At 36.1% G+C, this 23,370-nt stretch overlaps 1 protein-coding gene across 1 annotated transcript in view; it reads left to right on the forward strand.

Annotated features, from left to right (window-relative positions):
• Nucleotides 1–20,160, forward strand: part of TOMM70 (translocase of outer mitochondrial membrane 70) — a 34,009-nt gene extending 13,849 nt beyond the window's left edge. The window contains exons 4-12 of the mRNA XM_019756491.3: nucleotides 1,475–1,584; nucleotides 4,148–4,296; nucleotides 6,487–6,694; nucleotides 8,974–9,108; nucleotides 10,129–10,236; nucleotides 11,645–11,761; nucleotides 14,051–14,148; nucleotides 15,450–15,572; nucleotides 18,049–20,160. Coding sequence (XP_019612050.2) covers nucleotides 1,475–1,584; nucleotides 4,148–4,296; nucleotides 6,487–6,694; nucleotides 8,974–9,108; nucleotides 10,129–10,236; nucleotides 11,645–11,761; nucleotides 14,051–14,148; nucleotides 15,450–15,572; nucleotides 18,049–18,202 — 1,202 coding nt within the window. The 3' untranslated portion in view covers nucleotides 18,203–20,160. The remainder of the gene's footprint in view (nucleotides 1–1,474; nucleotides 1,585–4,147; nucleotides 4,297–6,486; nucleotides 6,695–8,973; nucleotides 9,109–10,128; nucleotides 10,237–11,644; nucleotides 11,762–14,050; nucleotides 14,149–15,449; nucleotides 15,573–18,048) is intronic.
• The last annotated feature ends 3,210 nt before the right edge of the window (nucleotides 20,161–23,370 follow it).

Below are 23,370 nucleotides of genomic sequence, written 5' to 3' on the forward strand. Positions count from 1 at the left end.
CCCAACTATGGATTAAATGAGTATTAAGATTCGCAGTTTATACACCGCACATTTGAAACTTGGCCATTCTAATGAGCATCCGTGTCATTCCATGAATAAGAAATCAGAAGAGGCTTAGGAAGTGATAGTGTTTCTAAGATTCGACATGTTTTTAGTGAATATTCTATATGTTAACTAAATATATATATAAATATGAAGTAATATTGAGATGAATCATTAAAGAAACATTGTTTTTAGTCCATGGTATTTTCAAACATTATTTTATATACCCAATTAGAAATTATGTAATTGGTACAAAGTATCAAGTGAATTTGCCATTCTTAGTAAAGACTGAATATTCCATGGCCTCCAATTGGCCATATCTGCTGCCAAAGCTTCAGTTAGAGTATAGGCCACGGGCTTTTTAAAGTACATTCTGCTGGGTGACATGGAGCTGAATAAACCGAAGTATAATTTCTACTGTCTAAAAGTGCTTTCCACTACACATTTAAATCTGACATATTTAAATTAAAAACAGCAATCGTCAGAAGATTTAGCCATAATTATTTTTAATAACAATAATTTTAATATTTAAAAGGAAGAAGCTGTTTTATTTTTTAAAATCTGGATTACCAAATGAGAGGTGGTTTAGAGAACATTTTAGAAAAATTTGAGGTTTTGTTGTATTCCATATTTTGGTGGTGGGTGGAAGGAATGGTTCTCTGGAAAAGAGAATTCTGGGTTTTAAGCTAGACCTTGAAGTTATTAGTAGATAATTTGTAGATAGGAGGTTAAATGGACTTTAGATAGCGGAAATGGAATGGGGAAAAGACATTGATATGGACGCCGGCCAGGTTATCAGGGGAGCATAACAGCAGATTGACTTGTTTGGAGGAGCAAGGATTGGTAATTGTAAGAAATTGATTTCAGAAAGAGGGGGAACAGCCATTGTTTGAGCACTTTGAATGAAAGATTGAGAGGCTCAGGAACCACTGATCTTACTAATTTCAAATCCTCCGTATCTTGAGCTGTGGCATAACCAGATGAAAATGGGATTCTGAAGCAGATTTACTTGAAAGCTCTGGCAGGATGGCTTTGGAGACGAGGAATAACTGTGAGGCCTGTTAAGAAGACCAGACATGGGAGCCACATTCTGGTGGTTCAGCCTGTAGTACTGGCCCGAAGAGAATGTTGTTTTATTTGCTATGTAAATTGTTAGAGTTGTGAGAAACATTACAAATCATGCACCATAGTCCCTTTGTTTCACAGGTGACGTAAGTGAATCCCATAGCAGTGAAGTGACTTTCTGAGCTTTGAGTTTGGTCATAAAGTATATAAAACTAGAGTGTTGAGAATCTGTTTATTGGAAATCAAATTGTTAGCCACATAAGGCGATGAATTTAGTTTGGCTTTCTGTGGTAATGTGCCCATTTGATACTATTAATCATCTTTGCAATAAATTCCTACTTAACTCTTGCTTTTCCATCATTTCTAGATGTCACTGCTGTGTGTATATTAGAAGGGTTCCAAAATCAACAAAGTATGCTGTTAGCTGATAAAGTTCTTAAACTTCTTGGAAAAGAGAAAGCCAAAGAAAAATACAAGGTAAATTAGTCTGAGTTGGTTAATAGAGTAGACACTATGAATGGTCATTTCTAATTTATATTGCTTAAACTTGAGCATGATGGTAACGATTGCTGCAATTAGATCTGGATTGTATTTCTTTATCCTTTAAGCATGGACTTTTGTGGCTTATCTTTTGTTAATAAGAATGTAGGCGATGTCCAGTGTTGTACCTGGAGACTATTGAAAGAATGCATCTATGTTAGGAGTTGCCGGACAGTGGCCTACAGGCCAAAACCAGTCTGTCACCTGTTTTTATTGGCACTCAGCCACTCAAACATTATTTTTGGCTTCTTCTAAGCTACAACGGCAGTCGAGTGTTTGTGACAGAGGTTGTATGGCCTAAAATATTTACCATCTGGCCTTTTTATAGAAAACACTTGCCAATCCCTATTCTATATCATTAAAGTTTTTAAAGGTATACTGTGTAAATGGACATTGGTTTTAAGCAGTCAGTAACAGATGGCTTTATTTAAGAAACATTTATTGAACAAAGCTCCATGGTGGACATTTTGGAGGGTGGCTGCAAAGACAAGTTCCTTGTCTTTACAGAATTATAGCTCCGTGAGAGAGACCATTAATAAGTATAAAAGGCACGATATGGTGACGTGTCATGGAAGGATATGAGTAGAGCCCCACGGGAGTGCCACAGCCATCACTAAAATCACTGGAGATTTTCTGCCGAATTTCAGTAATTTAGCAAGTGTTATTTTTTTCTTTAATAATAAATAAGTTGCTTTCTCTTAAATTAATTTTAATGAGCTGTGTGTATTTTTAACTTTACATCTCGGAGTATTAGCTGAGTTAAAACAGGTTTCTTCACTTACAAGACTTGCATGTGTCGGGACGTGTTGTGAATCTCTAAGAGGAATATAGCTGTAGTGGTTCCCCGCCTCTTAAACTATGGGACCTTTTTTTCCCCTCGAGCATCTCATAAAAATGGTATTCTCAAAACACTTTGTAAAATATCCTGTTAGGGTCTCACAAATTGAACCTCGTAGGAACCTAGTTTCCTTGTGTCTAGTTACATAATGTTAATGTTAAGTAATTATACTGGTGGAACAGAAGGGTGGTAAGGAAATGTAAGTTAACCTACATTTATATAGGTTCTAAATCAGTTTCCACATATATCTTTTAATCTGTTTGTATGCCACTTTGTAAATCACAAAATACTTTTCATGTTATTTTGATTTTTACAACCCTGTAAGATAAATAAGGCAAGTACTTTTATTGCCATTCTAGAGATGAGAAAACTGAAAATGACATTTGCAAGGTCACATAGATGATAAGTAACAGAGCTAGAATTTGTATCTTGTTCCTTTGATACTTAACTCCATTACTTGTAATATTGTTTTCATTTTAAATTTGTAACTCTATGTTAGGCAGGGAGGTGAAAGCTTCATTTCTAAGCTGAAATCGGAAATTAAAAGACATTAATGATTTACCCAGCCTCCAGTGGGTGCTATTTAAATTTCTATTTAAGCTTTTCTCCTAACATGGTAAATAATTACCAGTATATAGTCCTACTCAGATTCTTCAGTGAAGTATTAAAGTTAGGCCTATTTGTCACTTGATGAGTGACCATTTGATTTAAAATATTTATTTGTATAATCCTAAATTAAGACATTGAACCTCTGCCCAGAGAGAGCTCGAAGATATGGGTTTTCCTTTAGATTTCCTGTTCAGTTTTCTTGTTTCCCAATCTCATCTATCCTAGATTAGATCATTTAATTACACAGCCAGATTCCTTCTTTTCCCTCCTTCAAATACAAAGACATTAAACCTACCAAAATAACAAATGATATTTGTTACACATTTTAAAATACCACATTTTCATTTAAAACTTTGGGGGTTGAATTTTGTAGATCAAGGATCCAAAATATATTATGAGAGCCCTTTGGCTGTTATTCCCTCTTCTCTCTTCTTTTAAAACTTTATCATCCTAATTGTACTATAAAGAGAAACAAAATACACCTATAATTACGAATACAGTTGCCATGCCAAAAAGGAATAAGTGAAACAGGAAATGTGATTTGTTCTTTCAACGGCACTTACTGTAATGGAGATCTTCAGCTGCAGTGCAGTACTGCAGACGGGGCACAGGGCAGGTGAAAGCCTGTGGTAAGTGGAGGTAACGTTTCAGGGCCTGTGTAATGTGTCTGCAGTCACATCTTAGTAGATTGAGACATTGTCTTCTATGACAAGGACCAGGAGAAGGAGATCATTTTAACTCAGCAGTTATTTGTCTCCTGTCTTCCAGATTTCACCTTCTTTTACTTCAATTTTTGTGAGTGGTTCTAAGAGTTTTTAATATTTTACATCTTTGGAGAGGGAAAAGGCTGTCATTTAAAACCTGCTTGAACATCTGGGACTGGCAGCTTTACCATTTCCGTTGTCTTATGGTTTTGAGCCTAATAGTACCCTTCAGTTATTTAAAAAAGAGATTCCAGTTTTACAACAGTCATTCTCAGCGTTCTGCACACGCACCTGCTTCTCTGGTTAGTGTTTTCTCATTTCAGTATATTCCAACGTGATTCCATTTCAGAACCGTGAACCTCTGATGCCATCTCCACAGTTTATCAAATCTTACTTCAGTTCCTTCACGGATGATGTCATCTCCCAGCCCATGCTCAAAGGAGAGAAGTCGGACGAAGATAAAGACAAGGAGGGGGAGGCTTTGGAAGTGAAAGAAAGGTAAGTGTGTTGAGTGCAGTATCCGCCTAATGTTTGGGGGAGTTTGGGTTTCCATTTTGGTTTTGTTGTATTGCTGCCATAGTGGGGCTCTTAAATCATCTCAAAAAAAAAAAAAAAAAAATCTCTAGAGATAGATAGAAATATAAGAAAAATTACATGTGTGATAATAGTATTATAATAAAAGTACTCCTCTCCTTGTGTGTGTCTATTACACCCTGAGAGTTACTCTCTGGTGACTAAAATTAAGGTTGTACTGCCAGGAGTCTGCCCTGCTTTTAGGATCCTCCACGATATTCTCCAGAGAAACAGGGGCACTAATTTGGGAATTATCATGTAGCTGAATAGCCAAATGTTTTATTGCAGGGAAGTTTTTAATTTATAAACTGAGATGCTTAGGAATGCCCAAAAGAGTGACTTTCTTCAAGTTTTTTCCTGCTTGCCTAGGAAAGTGCCATTCTTTGGGCTTCTTGTGTTTAATTGTGTAGAGAGTTGAAACCAAAGTACAGTGCCATCAGACGCCATGTTTACAACTGGAGCTTCGTGATGTAATGTAGTACGTAAGCCATTTACCCTGCTTATCCATTTATAGTTATCAATACTTTTGTTTTGCTGTTAAGACTACCTCTCCTCTCTAAGAGAAAGTACGATATTATTGCCCACATGACATTTTTCAATGAATTTGGAAGAAAAGGAAATATTGTTCCCATAGCAAAGCATAGTTTTGGATCTAAGTCATACTGGAAAGTTTGAGGAAACACGCTATTTTCCAACATGACCATGTTCTAAGGGAGGATACTATGCCTAATTGTTCCAAGATGTTAAAATTTTAGTTATTTGATGCTTAATCTTTTCAGAAAATTGAGAAGTAGATATTTAAGACGATGCCAGTAATTTCCTGTTCTGGTTAGGAAATTATCCTTGTCCCAGGAAAACTACAGTGAAGTTAAAACCATTATTCTAAAAGCTATATTGAGAGCTTGCAAGACATAGCTACCTCTCACTGGAACACTAACTGGAATTGGACCTAAATTTTTGAATTGCATTTTACTCTGAGCTTTAGCGTCATCATTTTTAAAGTGGGGCTAATAATACTTACTTTGAGGGTCATTGTGAGTTTTAAGGGTTATGTTTGTAAGCATCTAGCACTTAGGTTCGCAATGAGTAGGAACCATTATTACTTCCATTATGACTTAATAATTACATTTTCTTAGCCTGGTGACCTAAGGAACAAATCTAGAGTGTAGGGAATATTAAAATGTAATTATAGGAAAGGTTAGCTCAGAGTTTATAAGATTTTGACCAATAACTTATAAGTCACTTACCAGTTTTCTCTATTCAGAATATGTAACAAATGAAATGAGAAAATGTACTTTAATTACAGTACCTTATATTTATTTGTAAATTCTTGTGTAAATTCCTCATCTTGTGTAAATTCCTTTTCAGTTAAAAAAAAAACAAAACCCCTCCTAGAAGCATCCTTGATAACAGTCATCATCTTAGAAGAATGATGATATTGTGGCCACTGCATTTTTAGAAGGAGGGATGGATGGGTGCTTTTTTAAAGTCCTTTTTGTTATGGAAGAATCTTCCTTTAAATTTGCTTCCTTGATATTTCCACCTATGCCTTCTAGGTCTGTTCTTTTCGGTGAAGCGACAGCTTCTCGATGAGAGAGCTCTTCAGCTATTCCCCTGCCTCCAGTGTTCTCTCTCGCCATCCATTTTCCACATCTCAGCCAGAGTGATCGTTACAAAGCACAGCTTAGGTCACACCCCTTCCCGTGGCATCTGTGGCCCTGAACTCACTTATTTCTCTGTTCTGTCAGTCATAAAATAACTGTTGGGTGCCATCAATGTGTCACAGATACGAAGGTGAATAAGACTTGCCCTTGTTACAGATCAGTCTGTCATTAGCTCTTTTCTCATAATTAAATATCTAAGCCTGGGCTTGTCACCCTAGGTTTCTGCCATTGACTGCTGTTTCCTTTTTTAAAACTCTCCAAGGCATCAAGAAAACCCCAGTCTGATTCAAAAATCCTGTGTTACCCCTCTGCCCCACTGCAGTCCCACTCTGGCTGACTAACTTGTTACGGGGAAATGGACATTTGCTTAACTTGGGTATAGTAATGTGTCAAGTTTTAGCATTTGATCTTTTCTTAGTAAATAATGTCCTGTGTTCGTTTATATTTTCAGTTCTGGATATTTAAAGGCCAAACAGTATATGGAAGAAGAAAACTATGATAAAATCATAAGTGAATGCTCAAAAGAAATAGATGCTCAAGGCAAATACATGGCAGAAGCTTTATTACTACGCGCCACCTTCTACCTGCTCATTGGCAATGCCAACGCAGCCAAACCAGATTTGGATAAGGTCATCAGCTTGAAAGAAGCTAATGTGAAGGTATGCTTCAACACATGTTTGTGCGAGAAAACTAATCAATAAAAATGGGGCTTTTTGGTATGTTTTGCCAAACTTTTTGCATTCTAAGTTGCCGTTCTCCAAACGGCTATTTTTTTTTTTTTGGAAGGAACTACACCTAATGGTGATTGAGTTGGTGTAGCGAAGCTGAAACATAAATATCAATGATAGCTAGGAAAGGATAATACTTTTTTTCTACAACATCTGGCAGTTTCAGCTTCCCCTTGTAGCACTGCCTACTGTAATGGATGATATGTGGGTGGCGGTAAGGCTGAGACAGCGATGCTATGTAGGTAATGCTGTAAGTAACGTGCCGTATGTAGTGCAAAGGTTATAAATGCATTTAATAAAAAATAAATAAAACACATTTGAAAATATATTCTGAAAGATTTTATGCTACATGAACTAAAAAACAGGTTCTAAAAATATGATATAGATACAGAGATATACCAGAAGTTTTTGCAGTTGTGTCATTGGGACAGCTTTTTATTTTCCAATGTGTATGCAATTGGAAAATTGCAAATGTGTATGCAATTATTTTCATAATTCACGTTGAGGGGTTTGTTGAGTTATGAGAGCTTTCTACTCAGTGTAACAAGACAGAACTTAGCCACCAAGTAACACTGTTCCTTACTAGTTAACTCTGTGGCCTGTTTCTTCATTGAATTAACTCTGGCTTTCTTTCCACCTTCAAATTAATTATTTGTGTATTCTATAGAATATAAAACTTGTTTTCAGGGCCTAAATATTTGTTAACAAATATCTAAAATTGTTATAAACAAAAGTAATTACAACTAAGTATTAAAAGTTCCTTTGAAAATGAGATTTTCAAAATACTCTAGTAATATTATCTTTAATTTTATTTCCTGCTGATTACAAGTATGTTGTTATGTATTTTTATTATAATCATGGAGGCATTCTTATTTGTTTCATGTAGAAAGACATGTAGTTTTGCCTTGAAAGAAGTGTTTAGGGAAGAAACCTCTATCTTGCTCTGTGATCATGACTTTTCATTTTAATGGCAAGCAGTAATGAGCCTATCATATGCCATGTACAAAAATGAACTCAAATGGATCAGAGGCCTAAATGTAACAGCTGAAACTATAAAACTTTTAGAAGAAAACACAGGAAGTCTTCATTACTTTGGGTTAGGTAGTGGTTCCTTAGATACGACACCAAAAGCACAACTAACCAAAAAAAAAAAAAAAAGACTTCATCAAAATTTAAAACTTGTAACTTGTAATTGAAAGGATACCATCAAGAAAGAGAAAACGTTCTATAGAATGGGAGAAAATATTCACAAATCATGTATCTGATAATGGCTTATATCCAGAATGTATATGGAACTCTTCTTACAAGTCAGTAATAAAAAGACAACTCAACTTAAAAACAGGTGAAGGATCTAAACAGACATTTCTCTAAAGAATATATATGAAAAGCTCAGCATCATTAGCTATTAGGGAAATTCAAATCAAAATCATGAGATAGCATTTTACACACACCAGGATGGCAGTAATCCGAAAGATGGACAAGTGAAAGTATTCGTGAGGGTGTGGAGAAATTGAACTGTTTATACATTGCTAGAAAGAATGTGAAACGGTAAAATACCTTTGGAAATTAGTTTGAGAATTCCTCAACAAGTTCAACAGAGGTAGCATGTGACCCAGCAGTTCTCTCTAGGTGTATACCTAAGAGAATTGAATATGCTATATGTCAACACAAAAATGCATGCATGAATGTTCATAGCAGTGTTATTCGTAACAGCCAAAATGTGGAAACAACTCAGATGTCCATCAACTGATGAATGGATAAACAAAATGTGGTATAGCTATACAATAAAATAATATTCAGTCATAAAAAAGAATAAAGTGCTGATACGTGTTACCAAACAGGTGAACCTTGAAAACATAGTAAGTGAAAGAAGCCAGACACAAAAGACCATGTAATGTATTATTTCATGTTTATGAAATGTCCAGATTTTACCAATTCATAGAAAGTAGATTGACAGATTAGAGGGGGAATAGGGAGTGACTGCTAATGTGTGTGAGGTTTCTCTTGGGGGGGATGGAAATGTTCTGGAGCTGGATAGTGGTGATGGTTGCACAACTCTGAATACACTAAAAATGACTGACTTGTACACCTTAAATGTGTGAGCTTTATGGTATGTGAATGATATCTCAATGCAGCTGTTATTTTTTTGAAAAATCTAAACTGGAATAAAAAGTAGTAGTAACAAACCTTTTCTCATTTTGGGCATGTAGCTTCGAGCAAATGCTCTCATCAAACGAGGCAGCATGTACATGCAACAGCAGCAGCCTTTGCTGTCCACTCAGGATTTTAACATGGCTGCTGATATCGACCCTCAGAACGCAGACGTGTATCACCACCGAGGACAGGTAAGCCTGTTTTCTTACCGCAAGTTCTGACCTTTGGGTTGAGAAATTTGATACCGCGTTTGAGTCTTGCAGTTTTCTTCTATCACTTCTGATAGCTGTGAACAAAGTATCACAGTGGTTTAACAGTTTGGTTTGGCATTTATTTCCATCTTGAACATTTGTCCTTATAATTTTAGTATTTACTTATAAAAAGCGAAAAGGAAGTCTACAAATATAAGCTTGCCAGTTCAGGTTTATTTTTCAGATGTTTCTGGTTCATAGGTTTTCAAATGAGTAAAACATTAAAAACATTTAATGAGCATTTTGAGTTAATGTTAGAATCAACAGAATGATTTCTGCAAGCTTCTTGCTAACAAAGAAATATTTAGCTTAGACTATCTGAACAGTACAAAAAAATCTTTTCTGAATGGAGTTATAATCTGCATATTTGTTTTTTAGTAAAAAACATCTAGTGAAGAAAACAATTCCTAACTTTAGCCTCATCTGGGGAAAACATGGCTTTATAATCTACTTGTTTAACATGACTTCTTGCAATGCATTTTGGTGGAACATATGGGCTATCCATGCAATAGAAAAGCTGAAGTGCTTTCTAATGGAGAATTTTACCTAGTATTCTGTATGAAGGGTGTTAAGAACTGTAGAGCTAACCTCTTAAAATTCTTAACATTTTGATCCTTACAGGTAGTATCTTAAAATTAACTTGAAAGCTAGTTATCCGATGTCTGATCTGCTTTGATATTTGAAAGTATAGAAATGTCTAGTTTCCTAGAAGAAAGGGTTTCTTGCTTAAGAGTGATCAAAATTGAAGTGCAGAAGTGGTGGGTTTATAGTGCTTTTTTAAAAATTGGACATTAGTTTTAAATTTTACAGTCGTTTAAAATTACAAGATTTTCTAGTTCTGTTTCTAGAAAGTAATTCTCTGTTGCGTGAAGAGCACATGCTTAGCATTGTGTGGAGCTGTGATGAGAGCATACTTAACGCTGCACTACTTTGAATTGTGTTTATGTATTTCTTCCTCAGCTGAAAATACTGCTGGATCAAGTCGAAGAAGCAGTGGCAGATTTTGATGAATGTATTAGGTTAAGACCTGAGTCGGCTCTGGCACAAGCTCAGAAATGTTTTGCATTGGTAGGTTCTACTTTCTTTTGTATTTTCTTAAACATCATTTTTATTTCCCCATTGTTAACAAAAATGCATATCTCATTGTCTATACAAAGTCATCTGTTTTTCCCCCAAAGGATGCCTGTAGGGGGTATGTGTTAATTTAGGGAATGAGAAGTGTGTTCTGATGCTCACTGAGGTACTTGCTCCTGTGTTTCTCTGGTGTATTATTATGAGTTCACCTTGATAGGTGTTTGTCCCTGATTTTAATGCTCGCCTGACCAGCAGTATTTTCTCTGCTTCTCCACCAAAAACTGGTACAAAGAACACAAACATTTTGAGGAAGTAACTGCAGTCATAATATCAAATAACTGCTCTCTCATCTTGCCTTTTTAGAACTATTAATATTCAGAAACACTGAAAATCAGGTAAAATAAGTCCATTTATATTGAAATGAGGTTCTTCCAGTTAGCTCTATAGGTTGAGTCCTAAAATAATTTTAGAAACTGGATAACAAACACATTTACAGTCATGCATCGCTTAACGACGACAATAGGTTCTGTGAAATGTTAGGTGATTTCATCATTGTGTGAACATCACAGAGAGCACTTACCAAATCTAAATGGTGCAGCCTACTGCACACCTGGGCTGTGCGATACAGCCTGTTGCTCCTGGGCTACAGGCACAGCATGCAACTGTACAAAACACGAGATTAAACCAAGCACAGGAGGAGAAGATGCAGTCAAGAGATTGGTAAACATGAGATGTGAAGCCGCTGCCAGCCTAACGCGGCATACCGTTTTATAGCAAATTTTATATAAGTAGAAAGAGTACACGCTGAAGTAATGATAAGTATAAATACAGAAACTGGTAAGTTTATTATCAGTCTCAAATATGGTGTACTGTACATAATTGTACATGCTATACTTTTATACAACTGGCAGTGCAGATTTGTTTACACCAGTATCACCACAAACGGGTAATACAATGCGTCATGTTACGACAGCTGTCACTAGGCAATAGGAATGTTTCAGCTCCATTATAATCTCATGGGACCACTGGTGTAAATACAGTCTGTCCTGTATATTACAGATGAAAAATGTTAGTAGATAAAAGGCACTTTATAACCCCTTTAGTAAAATGGCAATAAATTCTATTTAAAACCCCTGTTTGTATGCAAAGTTAAGTCCTGACAAGGTAGGGTGCCCTCTTCAGAGGACTGAACAGCTGGGAGTTGCAGTGAGTGGTAGCATAGCCCTGGCCTATGGATCCCCTGCTGCTGCGCTGTTTCTTTAGAACTCTTTTAGATGCAGCAAATTATGTTAGCCAATCACCTGCTTTTCTGGAAATACTCCTGTAACTTTGTGTGACTTTCATATGTTAACATTCCATGAGTTTTGAGTTCCTGATTTGACAGGCTTGATTTTTTAAACAGTATCGCCAGGCATATACGGGAAGCAATTCTTCACAAATCCAAGCGGCTATGAAAGGCTTTGAAGAAGTCATAAAGAAATTTCCCAAGTGTGCTGAAGGCTATGCACTATATGCCCAGGTAAATGATGTTTCATATTTTTTTCAGTTTCCAGTCCTTTTTTTATAAAGAATTGCATTTAATGAGTGGCTGGTTAGCTCAGTTGGTGAGAGCGTGGTGCCAATAAAACCAAGGTTGCCGGTTCGATACCTTCATGGGCCACTGAGCTGTGCCCTCCTCAAAAAAAATTAAAAATAAAAATAAAGACCTGCATTTGTATGCTGAATCTCAGTCTGGAAATTAGGTTACGCTGCTTCCCTGGTTGCAGCTTCTGTGGAAGCAGATGGCTTTGCTCCTGTGTCTCCAGGCCCTCAGGATGGTCCCTAGTCACCTCAGGAGGGGCGCCTGTGTCGTACAGTTTGAAAACCACAGGCCTAAGCTCTTAACATGGGGAGGCTTAAGCAGGACATTTCTCTCATGTTTTCATTTGGATTGGATTTGTAAAATTTAATTCCTTAGGGAAATTTGCTATATTCAGTTGGTGGGAAAAATGTCTGTGGAAAGAGTTTTCTTTCCATTTTGATCATCGTTCCTTTTGAGTGATTTGAAAAGCTGTAACAGTTCATTTTAACGTCTCTTTGGTTTGTCTAAAATTCTTGGTTTGGGATTGAACCTATGGGAAGTAGGATTTCAATTTGAATTATTTACTTACTAACTTTAAATCATCCATTTAAATGACAATGATTAGCTTCTTAGAGCCATAGTTAGATTTTCCCTCCAATTAAATGATCTCTGAATGACCGTTTTCTCTTAGTCTTTAAGTTAAAAGTTGCTTTTAATAACATAAACCATCTATGTTAATATTCAGTAATTTCTGTCTTATTTTTTTTTTTTTGCAAAGAAATGTCATACCTGCCTACACATCATAGAAATAGGAAACATTTGAAAATGACCATTGTCCAAACCATTCTTAAGGTTGCTTGTTTTCTTTTTAATTTCCTTCATGATATCTTTGTCAAGTTAAAATTTCATGGGGTGAAATTTTTTCTGAGGGTTTATTAAGAGGGAGTTTGAGAAGATTGATTTGATCCCAATAGAATTTGCATCTATTCTCTAAAGCTCTACATATCACTCCATTATTAGAGATTGAAATTCTCAAATAATTCTCGGGGGTATGAAGTTCAGCCCAGAAGTTCTTTCACCTCAGAAATAATATCTATTCAGTTTTTGTTCTTACAATTCCTAGACAGCATGGTGATAATTAAAAAATGAAACATTGGTTGCTGACTACATGCTCTATTTAGTTATGAAAGCATGTACATATACAATTTTATAGAATGTATAGAAGTTAACATACATGTTATAATTGTACGGCATCTGCATTGAATAGGTACACTTGGGTTTATTCCTATGTCAGGAACAAACCAGAAGGTGATAACACCATCCACATCACTGAAATGAAATTCAAAAGGACTTTTTTGGTACAGATTTCTACAAGCAGCTAAAAGAGCAAAGGCCACTGAATAGGTTTTAAAGAAACCAGTATTATAATAGGAACAACTCTTGCAGAGCTTTCCTAATTGCACATTTTGCTGCGACTGTGTTACTTTCAGAATATGTTTCCACTTACTTGAGCTATCTTATTAGCGTTAGCATTGTTACAGTCTGTTTGCACTGCAATTTCTATCCTTTGGTCCCTCTTCTGCTTTTTGCTTCACTATATATACAGTTATATGTAATTTTATATATGTACATGTACACACACACACACACACACACACACGCAAAGTTACATAGTACAACTTGTTTTTAAACTCTCAAAATTTGGGCTTAGATGCTGGCCAACTCTCAAAGTTACAGTCTGAGTGTGATCTGGTAGCCATATAACCAACCCTTCCATTTTTGCCATGGAATTTGCCTTAAAATGGTTGATCGTAGGCTGCTTTTTTTTTTTTCCACCAGTAATTTTTTAAGGAATGACTGATAGGTTAACACACATACCTGAACTTATCCTTCCAAATGAGTGTTGTCTTTAAATTCTCATAATAGGATGTATTATGATAAACTATAAGTGACATGAATGTACCTGTGAGAATCTGATATTACAACTGGCACCAAGAGTGGGATTTTACATATTCTACAGTTTTCCACATTGCTGTTGCATTTAACCACTTGCCAAAAAAGAGAGGCACAGTTAAGATTTCATATTTATAACAATGTCATGTAAAAAACTATAATTAAGTTATAACATTCTAAATGAGTTTACATTATTTGGTAATAAATGGATAAATGAAGTAACTTTTAATAATGTACTTTTAACTGCTTAGGTTGACAGTTACCTTAATATAACTGAAGTATCTCCTCACCTAGGCATTAACAGATCAACAACAGTTTGGTAAAGCAGATGAAATGTACGATAAATGTATTGATTTGGAACCAGATAATGCCACAACGTATGTTCATAAAGGGTATGTATTTTTGTGGTTCTGTTTGTCCCGGTAAGAAACTAAATGTCTTGCATATTAATAAGATGGATTTCTTTTGGTCAGTGAGGAAGGAGACTGGTGTAGAGTCAATTGACAAATTTCTTAGCTGTGGATGCTTCACTGTTAATTTTTTAAATTTTACTTATGTTTCATTCTTACATAGTAGTTAGTAAATGTACTGTTTTCACTCTAGCTTAAGGATTTCAGTTCCAAACACCCTGTCAAATGTTACTTGTATCAAAATAGGAAACATGTAAAATAAGTTTTTCTTGTTTTTGTGTACTTGAATTATTTAAAAAAACTTCACTTAAATTTACACAAAGCAAAAAACTAAGCTTGCAAGTAAATTAGTAACAGAGACTAGACTGCTAGGCACTTTTATTGAGGTTTAGTTGATACACATCATATTAGTTTCAGGTGTACATGAATCAGTATTTGTATTTATTATGAAATGATCATAAGTCTAGTTAACGTCATTATACATAGTTACAGAATTTTTTTTCTTGTGATGAGAACTTTAAGATCTGTCTTAAAGCAACTTTCAAATATACAATACAGTATCATTAAGTATAGTTGCTATGTTGTATATTACATCTTCATGACTTATAATTCGAAGTTTGTTCCTTTTGATTCCCTACAACCATTTCACCTACCCCTCATCCCCTGCTTCTGGCAACCATCAGTCTGTTCTCTGAGTTTGTTGGTTGGTTTTTTAGATTCTTTGTATAAGTGACATAATACGTTATTTGTTTCTGTGTCTGACTTAGTTCATTTTGCATAATGCCCTCAAGGTCCATCCATGTTGTTGCAGATGGTAGGATTTCCTTTGCTAATGGTTGAATAATATTCCTGGGTGGGGGTGGGGGTGTGTGTGTATGTGTGTGTGTGCACGCACATGCATATGCCATGTTTTCTTTATCCATTCATCCATTGATGGACAATTTAGGTTGTTTCCATGGACACTTTTTTTCTTTTTTTTTTTTAAGTTTATTGGTGTGACGATTGTTAGTAAAATTACACAGATTTCAGGTGTACAATTCTGTATTACATTATCTATATCTCACATTGTGTGTTCACCACCTGACACTTTTTTTTATAAGGAATTGAGAGTACAAAACCACTATAAAATGAAAACAATTTGACGCTGATTACGTACAGTTTTAGATTTTCCTTTTCCTTGTAAATTAAACTATAAATTCACTGAGGACAGAAATTGAGTCATACGCTTCGTTCCTGTTGATACTGGCCCATGGTCACATCTGACTGCCTTTTTGCATTTGCAGTTTACTTCAACTTCAGTGGAAGCAAGATCTGGATAGAGGTTTAGAGCTTATCAGCAAGGCTATTGAAATCGACAATAAATGTGACTTCGCATATGAAACCATGGGAACTATTGAAGTGCAAAGGTAACTTCTAGAGTGTTCTTAGTTAATTTAAGACAGCTCCACAGATACTTATCTTTCCATTCTACTCATTACAGATATTATTGTCAATATCCATTTTTTGTGTTTTACTATGTTTCACCTTTTGAGGCAAGCTTCCTTCAAAACTATACTTCAATTTGTCTTGTTACATCATTTTTCCAAAAGTCATACTTATAAAAATTAAGTCAAGCACATGCATTACCAAGGGAAACATAATCTTTCTCTAATACCTGTTGTGTGTTCTTTCCTCTTTTCACCTGTATTATTCCTGCTGGAGAACAAATAGCCTGCCACGTGCTTAGGCAGCGCAGTGTAGTAAGGACTGGTAGCCAGGCTGCCAGGAGACCTGGACGCTGCTACAAAGCAGCCACCAGCCACCTGATTGGGCATGTTGCAACATCTAAGTTTTTTTTTAAATCAGGGAGTTGGGTAAAATTTTTTACCACTCTGACTTCCCATAATTTCTTGTTTCATGTAAATGTTTATCCAGAGTTGCACTTGAGATCCACCATTACCAGATGACAGTCGTTTGTGCCACAGAATTCAGTGTAGTGTACTGTTTCCCCGAAAATCAGATGTAGCCGGACAATCAGCTCTAATGTGTCTTCTGGAGCAAAAATTAAGACCCGGTCTTATTTTACTATAAGACCTGATCTTATATAAGACTGGGTCTTATATTTTTGCTCCAAAAGATGCATTAGAGCTGATTGTCCGGCTACGTCTGATTTTCGGGGAAACACAGTACCATCTTATTACTGGCCTTGCTGTCCGTTTGAGTACCTCCTCTGCAGCCAGACACTGAACTTTAGGTGTTTTCCAAATATTATTTAAATTGATGTTTACCCCAATCTTTATAAAGAAAACATGCAGATTATATGATCCTCAGTGTAACTGAAGCGTGTAGAAACTGATGCCCAGACTTGTTGACAAGGTTATGTGATGAGCCAGCAGTAAAAACATGAGCCCGTATTCCACTGATATCAAAGTAACTGAGCTCGCCACTGTCGCTTGTCAGAAACCAGTAGCTGTCTGAATTCCGTCATCCAGCCCCTCCTGGGGTCAATCTTCTCCCTGCTCCAGAGTAGGCAGAGTGGGTGTGGGTGTGGGTGTGTTGGCTGATGATAATTTTTGTGGTTCTTTTGAACCCATTCTATACTAACAGTTGCATTAAATATTATTTCTTAAATGCCAGTTTGTTAATGTGAATGGAATATTCTCATTAGAATAGGATGGGGTAGTGGTTCTTAATCTTTTTAAGCAAATTTTTTGATTTTCTTAGAATAACATGCATACAGAAAACACTTTCCATTTAAATTGTTTCTAGAGCCTGGGTTAAGGACCCCTGACTTTCGAGGTTTGATGGATTTTGTTTGCATATTTATTGTACTTTAAGAAATTGTCTAAATCCTGCCTTACGAATAAGTGAATGTGAATGGGTGAAGGAAATTGCTGATTACCCTAGGATTTAGCAAATCCGCTGTCTACTTAATATCTGAATTCTTGGAACAAAAGTTTTATTAAATCTATCATGTGGCCATATATTGTAGTAGAAGGTTAAATACAGTCACCCCAGAGGTACATTGTATTTCTTAGAGTCTAACTGGCATATATATAGTAGGGACTTAAATATGTATTGTAAGATTTCCTGCATATATACATAGCGAATACGATTGAATTAAAGCAGCTCTTGGTTCTTGGTAAGTATACAAAGCCAAACCACACTTAGACTGTCAGAGGTAAATTATATATTTTTTGACCAAGCATATTCGTCCATTTACTCAAGAAACATTAATTACCAGGCATTGTACTAAGTTCTAGGAATTGAGAATTGTCTGTCTGTGTTCAGCTGACTATGCACAGAATGACAGCAGAACTGTGGGAACACTGACAAGGGAGCGGGGAATATTTCTTATGAAGATACTATATTTGAACTGTGCTTTAGAAAGGTGAGGCTTTGACTAGAATCAAGCAGAGGCTATAGATCATCTAATTGGATGCGCAGATATGAGTGTACAGAGAATTAAGGCAGACCCGTGTGACTGGAGTAGAGGTGCATAGGATGGGATATGGTGGTGAGATGAGGCTGAAAGAAGGTGGGCTCACAGCTCTGTAAGGTAAGGCCTCTCCACGCCTTACTGTTCTGTGCGGCTGTCACTGCTTTCTCAAGGAGCTTCATGGTACAGGAGAAACATGTAGAATTTAGGCACCAGACAGGAAGATTTCTTATCTGTAAACAAAGACTGAGTGGTATAATGCAAACACATAGTATTTGTAATAGTAGCTAACATGCATTGAGTGCTTTCTATGTGCACTGTTTTGTTTGTTACAAAGAAGCATTTTATTAGAATCATAGTTGAAACAATGGTCAGACTCCATGTAACATATCTTACTAATAACTTCATTGCATTCTGTGAAGTGCTTGTTGAATTTGACACATTTACAATTTTTGTTCTTTTAGAGGAAACATGGAAAAAGCCATTGACATGTTCAACAAAGCTATTAACCTGGCCAAATCGGAAATGGAGATGGCTCATCTATACTCACTCTGTGACGCTGCCCACGCCCAGACAGAAGTTGCAAAGAAATATGGATTAAAACCACCAACATTATAAAATATGGGGGAAGGAAAATGACCCTCTTTTTAGAAGTTTACCCCCCCTCCAACTGAACCCTAAAGACACTGTCATGAACGTGTTGAATGGTGGAACTTAGTATTTCCGTTTGTGCTGTTGTCATTGTCACACCTGTTTCTCAGTTAGGTGTTGTGGGAGTGGCTGTGGGAGGAAGTGTGCAGTGTTGCAGCTTTTATTCCCTATGCAACAGAAGCTTAGAACTTGTTAAAGGATGTCAAAATAAAGTTGCAAAGAGTACAAATGATAATTGGCCATGCAAATAAACACTTTGATTTGGCTTTTTGTTTGAGGGGGCTGGGAAGGGATGGTGATTCTCTGGATGATTTTGTCTGTGTGTGTGTGTTCGTGTTTTTAATATATATGAGTATTTTACAGCATGTTGGTTTTTAAATTAACATAGCAAGTGCTGTAAAATAGGTTTCTCTTAGATTTGATTAATCCCGTTTAGTTGTTTTTGAAGGAAACAAAGCTTACGTGGGGGTTTTGTTTTTAAGGCAGCAAAATTGAGACCCTTTAAACTACTGTCAGCATGCACAATGCTTCTGATTCTGCTCAACGTTAGACTCAGTGGCAACTCTTAAGCCACCTGACCCTCAACGCTACTGAATAATGTACATCATTCTTAAAGTGTACAACAGCTGGTTTTCATACAATTATGCAGAAGCAAAATACTCTGACTGATGTATGTGCTGGAAGACTGTGTATTAATGGGAGAGTGGACCGGGTAAGAGGTGAGGTGACATGTAAATGTTTTTATAATGGCCCATAGCTATTTTCTGTAGTAGGTACCACTTAATGTACTTTTTAAAGAAAATACAGGTTCGTATCACTTCATAGTGTACTTTTTAAAGAAAATGCAGGTTGGTTGTATGTATAAAGATGGAGTAAGTGTAATATGTGGGAGTATTTAATTAGCTTGAAATTTCTAGTGAAGAAAATGTGGCTAAAGGTTCAAAAAAGATGTAAGTCGTGGAGTCAGAAGCACAGTATTTCCTGAAGTGACAAGTTTAGTGCTTCAACTATGGTTAAATGTGCTTAAGGAATTCTGAGCCCGTATTTTCAGATGCTGAGGACATCAGGAATGCTTTTTAATTTTGAACTAGCCTTGGTCTCTAAGGATGACCGGCTGCCCGTGCCCAGGTCTTCACTAGGGATACTGTCAGGTTTTTGTTCATTGTATTTTTACCTCGCCTTCTTAGAAATCATTTCATGGTGTTTCTGTTTCCTCCAGTTGTCACTTTTATAGACCATGCTTTCGCTTATTAGCTGCATTTTTCTGGTGGTTGTATTCTTAAGGGGTCTCTTAAGAATGAGATATTTGGGGTGGGGACAGGTTTATTTAAGTCTAAGAATAATACTTTTCTGGAAATGAAATCTAATTAGAGTTTACATTGTTGGTCGTAAAGGAGCATTTTACCCCTCTTTTAAAAGGGTGCTTTATCCTATTGAAACCAAAAAGATTTTGTCTACAAATGCTATCTTTTTAGAAACTATTAGAAATGGCTCCCTTCCAAAGTCAGAGTCTGGAAAATATAGACGGGGCCTCTAACTAATTAGCGGGGGCAGTTAACATAATTTGACTTGGATAATGGAAATACGAGAGCTCTGCATTTTAGTTCTTCAATTATGTACCTACGATAACCCCGAAATACATAAATATTCTGTACCACTGAATAACCTCTGACAAAGTTTTTATTTGCATGGCTGTATTTACATTAACAGATATTTTCTTCTCTTCTCCCCTCCTACCCTTTGGGGTTGGGTAGAACACACAAAGGAAATTGAAGCATGTACCATTCAATACTGTCATTCCAAATCCTCACGGACTATTGCCTGTTCTGAAAAGTATTTGAACCTGCACTGAAAGCTGCATCTGTCTGTATCTTCTTTTGTAAATGACCTCACATGTAAATTCACCAAATAAATATTACATTCAAGCTTTTCTATCCTTCAAATCTATTTGCAAGCCTTAAACACACTGATAGAATGACTAATGTGCCCCAAAAGATATCCACACTTCGATCCCTGGAACCTGTGCTTGTTACCTGGTTTGGCAAAAATAAATGTTGTAGATGTGATTCAGTTAAGGATCTTGAACTAGAAAATTATCCTGGATTATGGAGAATTTCCAGTTTGTTTGCCAAAAGTTATGTACAATGTTGTGAGGAAACAGGTGAGTTAATGAATTCTGCTAAGACTTGAGGGATAAATAGGATTTAGGTAAGGACTTGAAGAGTAAACAGAATTTAAGTTAAGGATCTTCTTTCTAGAAAATGGGGCAACCAAAATTTAAAAAAATCTAAGTGAAGGGACATTGAGTGAGCTGAAAATAAGCCATTCAAGTTAGAGCCCAGCAAGATGAAGTTTTTTTTAAACTGGTAAGGAGTCGCCAATAGTGGACTACAGATTTATTTAAGACCATGCATGTAGGTGAGATTAGGACAAAATTAAAAGGGGTAAAAATAAACTCTGGGAAACGTGAACATCTAGGGGAAAAAATGATGAGTGATAATACGACCGAAGTCACATCGATGTTAGGTTTCAGGGAGGCCAAATAGGTCTACAAATAGATCACTAGTCATCTGCCAGGGAAGTGTCACTGGAATGGTGAGGGCAGAACTGGGCTACAGGGGTCTGAACAGTAACTGAAAGATGAGAATTACCTAGTGAGCAGAAATGATTCCTTTAAGAAATTGGGTGAAAACAATGTTTGAGGATGGCATGGTTTTTGTTTTGCAGGAGAAACAGAATGAATCTACAGACACAATAGTAATAGTTGCGCACAAAGGAATACAGTTGTAGGTTTTAAAATACTTCAGAAACGGCTAGAATCACAACGTGCCCACCATGCTCCATTATTACAGATGCCTATTCATCAGGTGAGTTATGAACCAGCTACAAAACAGACGTCCTTGTATGTGTGTTTTAGTTATTTGAGTGTAGATCTGGAGCTTAATTCCTGACTTTAACAAAACCATTTTATCATAAAGTGCGTTCTCTTCCAACAACTAGCTTTAACTTATCCTCCAATCTTCAAGAAGAAACAGAGCTTCATGAAGATGATCACTCATCTTCAATGAGTGTCACTCATTCTTACAGTGATGGGGTGTACTGTAAGATTTTCTACTTAAAAAAATGGCTTCACACTAAAATAAAGTTTTAAGTATGTGTGTGTGGGCTTGACATTTTTTAAAAGGATCTGTGAGGTTTATAATACTAAGAAATTATTTGGGAATTTCTAGTCTGGCCAAGATGGAGTTACAGTAATCAGATTTGCCGTCCCACCTAAATAACTGAGGGGGGTGGGGGCGGGGGGGGAGATCATGTATGAAACAGTAGTTTCCAGGCATCAAGACAGTGTTCACAAGAGAGGACCTCAAGAGCTTAATAAAGGAGATGAGGAATGCACTAGAGAGCACTGAAATAGAGAAGACCAGGTGGAAGAGAGAATTAGCAAGGTCAAAGACAAACCTAGAAATGACCCAGGAGGAGAAAGATAACTAAGAGATAAAAAAACTCGACAAGAACTATTTGTATTAGAAAGAGCAAGATAAGGATAATAGGTATTACCAGGAGAAAAGAGAAAGAAGGGGACAGAGAGCCTACACAAAGAAATAAGAACTTTGAAGCCCATGGAAAGAACTTGACTAGAATAGAGGAAGCTAACAGAACCCCTAATTATATCAACACGACAAGACCTCCAAGACACATTTTATTCAAACTGTCAAAAATTAATGAAAGAATTCTCAAGGCATCCAGGGGATAAAGGACTGTAACCTACAAAAGAAACCCCATTAGATTATCATAAGATTTCTCAGTAGAAACAATACAAGACAGGAGAGAGTGCAAGAAAATACTCAAAACATTGAAAGGAAAGAAACATCAGCAAAGGATAATTATCCCAGGAAATTTGAAGGAGAAATAAGGCCTTTCCCAAACAAAAGCTGAGAGAATTTATCACAATACCTGCATCACAAGAATTGTTGAAAGGAGTTCTACTGGAAACAAGATAAAAGTATACAAAACTTTGATTTCAATGACTAATAGAAGCAGAAAACTACAAATCTTCAGAGTAGGATATTAAATAATTATAAAGGTTAAGGGGGAAAGGGGAGTGTTAAAAAAATAACTACTGCAATTTGGTAACGAAATGTACAACATAAAAAGGGATGATTTGTGACAAAAGAGAGAAAAGGACTGAATGAGTACAGGTGATTGACAATAAGAGGTAATCAGAAGAAAAAGAACTATTGTATGTGTGACACATTTTACACAAAATTAATGATAACCATAAAACAAAAATCCAGAGGTGAGACATGAAAAATTAAAAAAGAGGAAATGAAGAAAAAGTTGTAGAAAACTGCCCAACTATTATAAAATAGCAGATAATCACAACGGGGGGGGGGGGGGGGGGAGATACAGAGAAACCAGAAAACAAAAAATGCTGCAGTAAGTCCTCATGCGTCAATAATCACCCTAAATGTAAATGGACTGATCAAAAGGCACAGAGTAGTGGGACGGATTAAAACAAGACCCAATTATATGTTGCCTAAAGGAGACTCATCTTAGCACCAAAGACAAACATAGGCTCAAAGTGAAGGGGTGGAAGATGATACTTCAAGCAAATGGCACCCAAAGAAAAGCAGGTATAGCAGTACTTTTATCAGACAAAATAGATTTCAAGATTTAAAAAGGGGACACAAAACTAGTCTCAATAAATTTAAAAAGACTGAAGTCATACCAATCATATTTTCTAACCACAATGGTATAAAACTGGAAATTAACTACAGGAAAAAAGATGGAAAAAAAATATGTGGGGATTAAACAACTTGTAACTGAACAACTATTGGGTCAAAGAAGAAATAAGAGATCAAAAGATACACAGAGACAAATAAAAATGAAAATATGCCCAAAACTTTGGTATGCAGCAAAAGCAGTACTAAGAAGCTAACAGCATTATAGGCCTACCTCAAGAAATAAGAAAAATCTCAAATACTCTAACATCACACCTTAAAGAACTAAAAAAAGAAATAAGAGTCCAAAGTCATTAAAAGTAAACAAAAATCAGAGCATTAATAAATGAAATAGAGAACACAATAGAAAAAAAAATTAATGAAACAGCTGTTTTTTTGAAAAGATGAATAAAA

Source organism: Rhinolophus sinicus, chromosome 17, assembly GCF_057876585.1.
Source record: "Rhinolophus sinicus isolate RSI-liver-muscle chromosome 17, RSI-T2T, whole genome shotgun sequence".
Taxonomy (NCBI): Eukaryota; Metazoa; Chordata; class Mammalia; order Chiroptera; family Rhinolophidae; genus Rhinolophus; species Rhinolophus sinicus.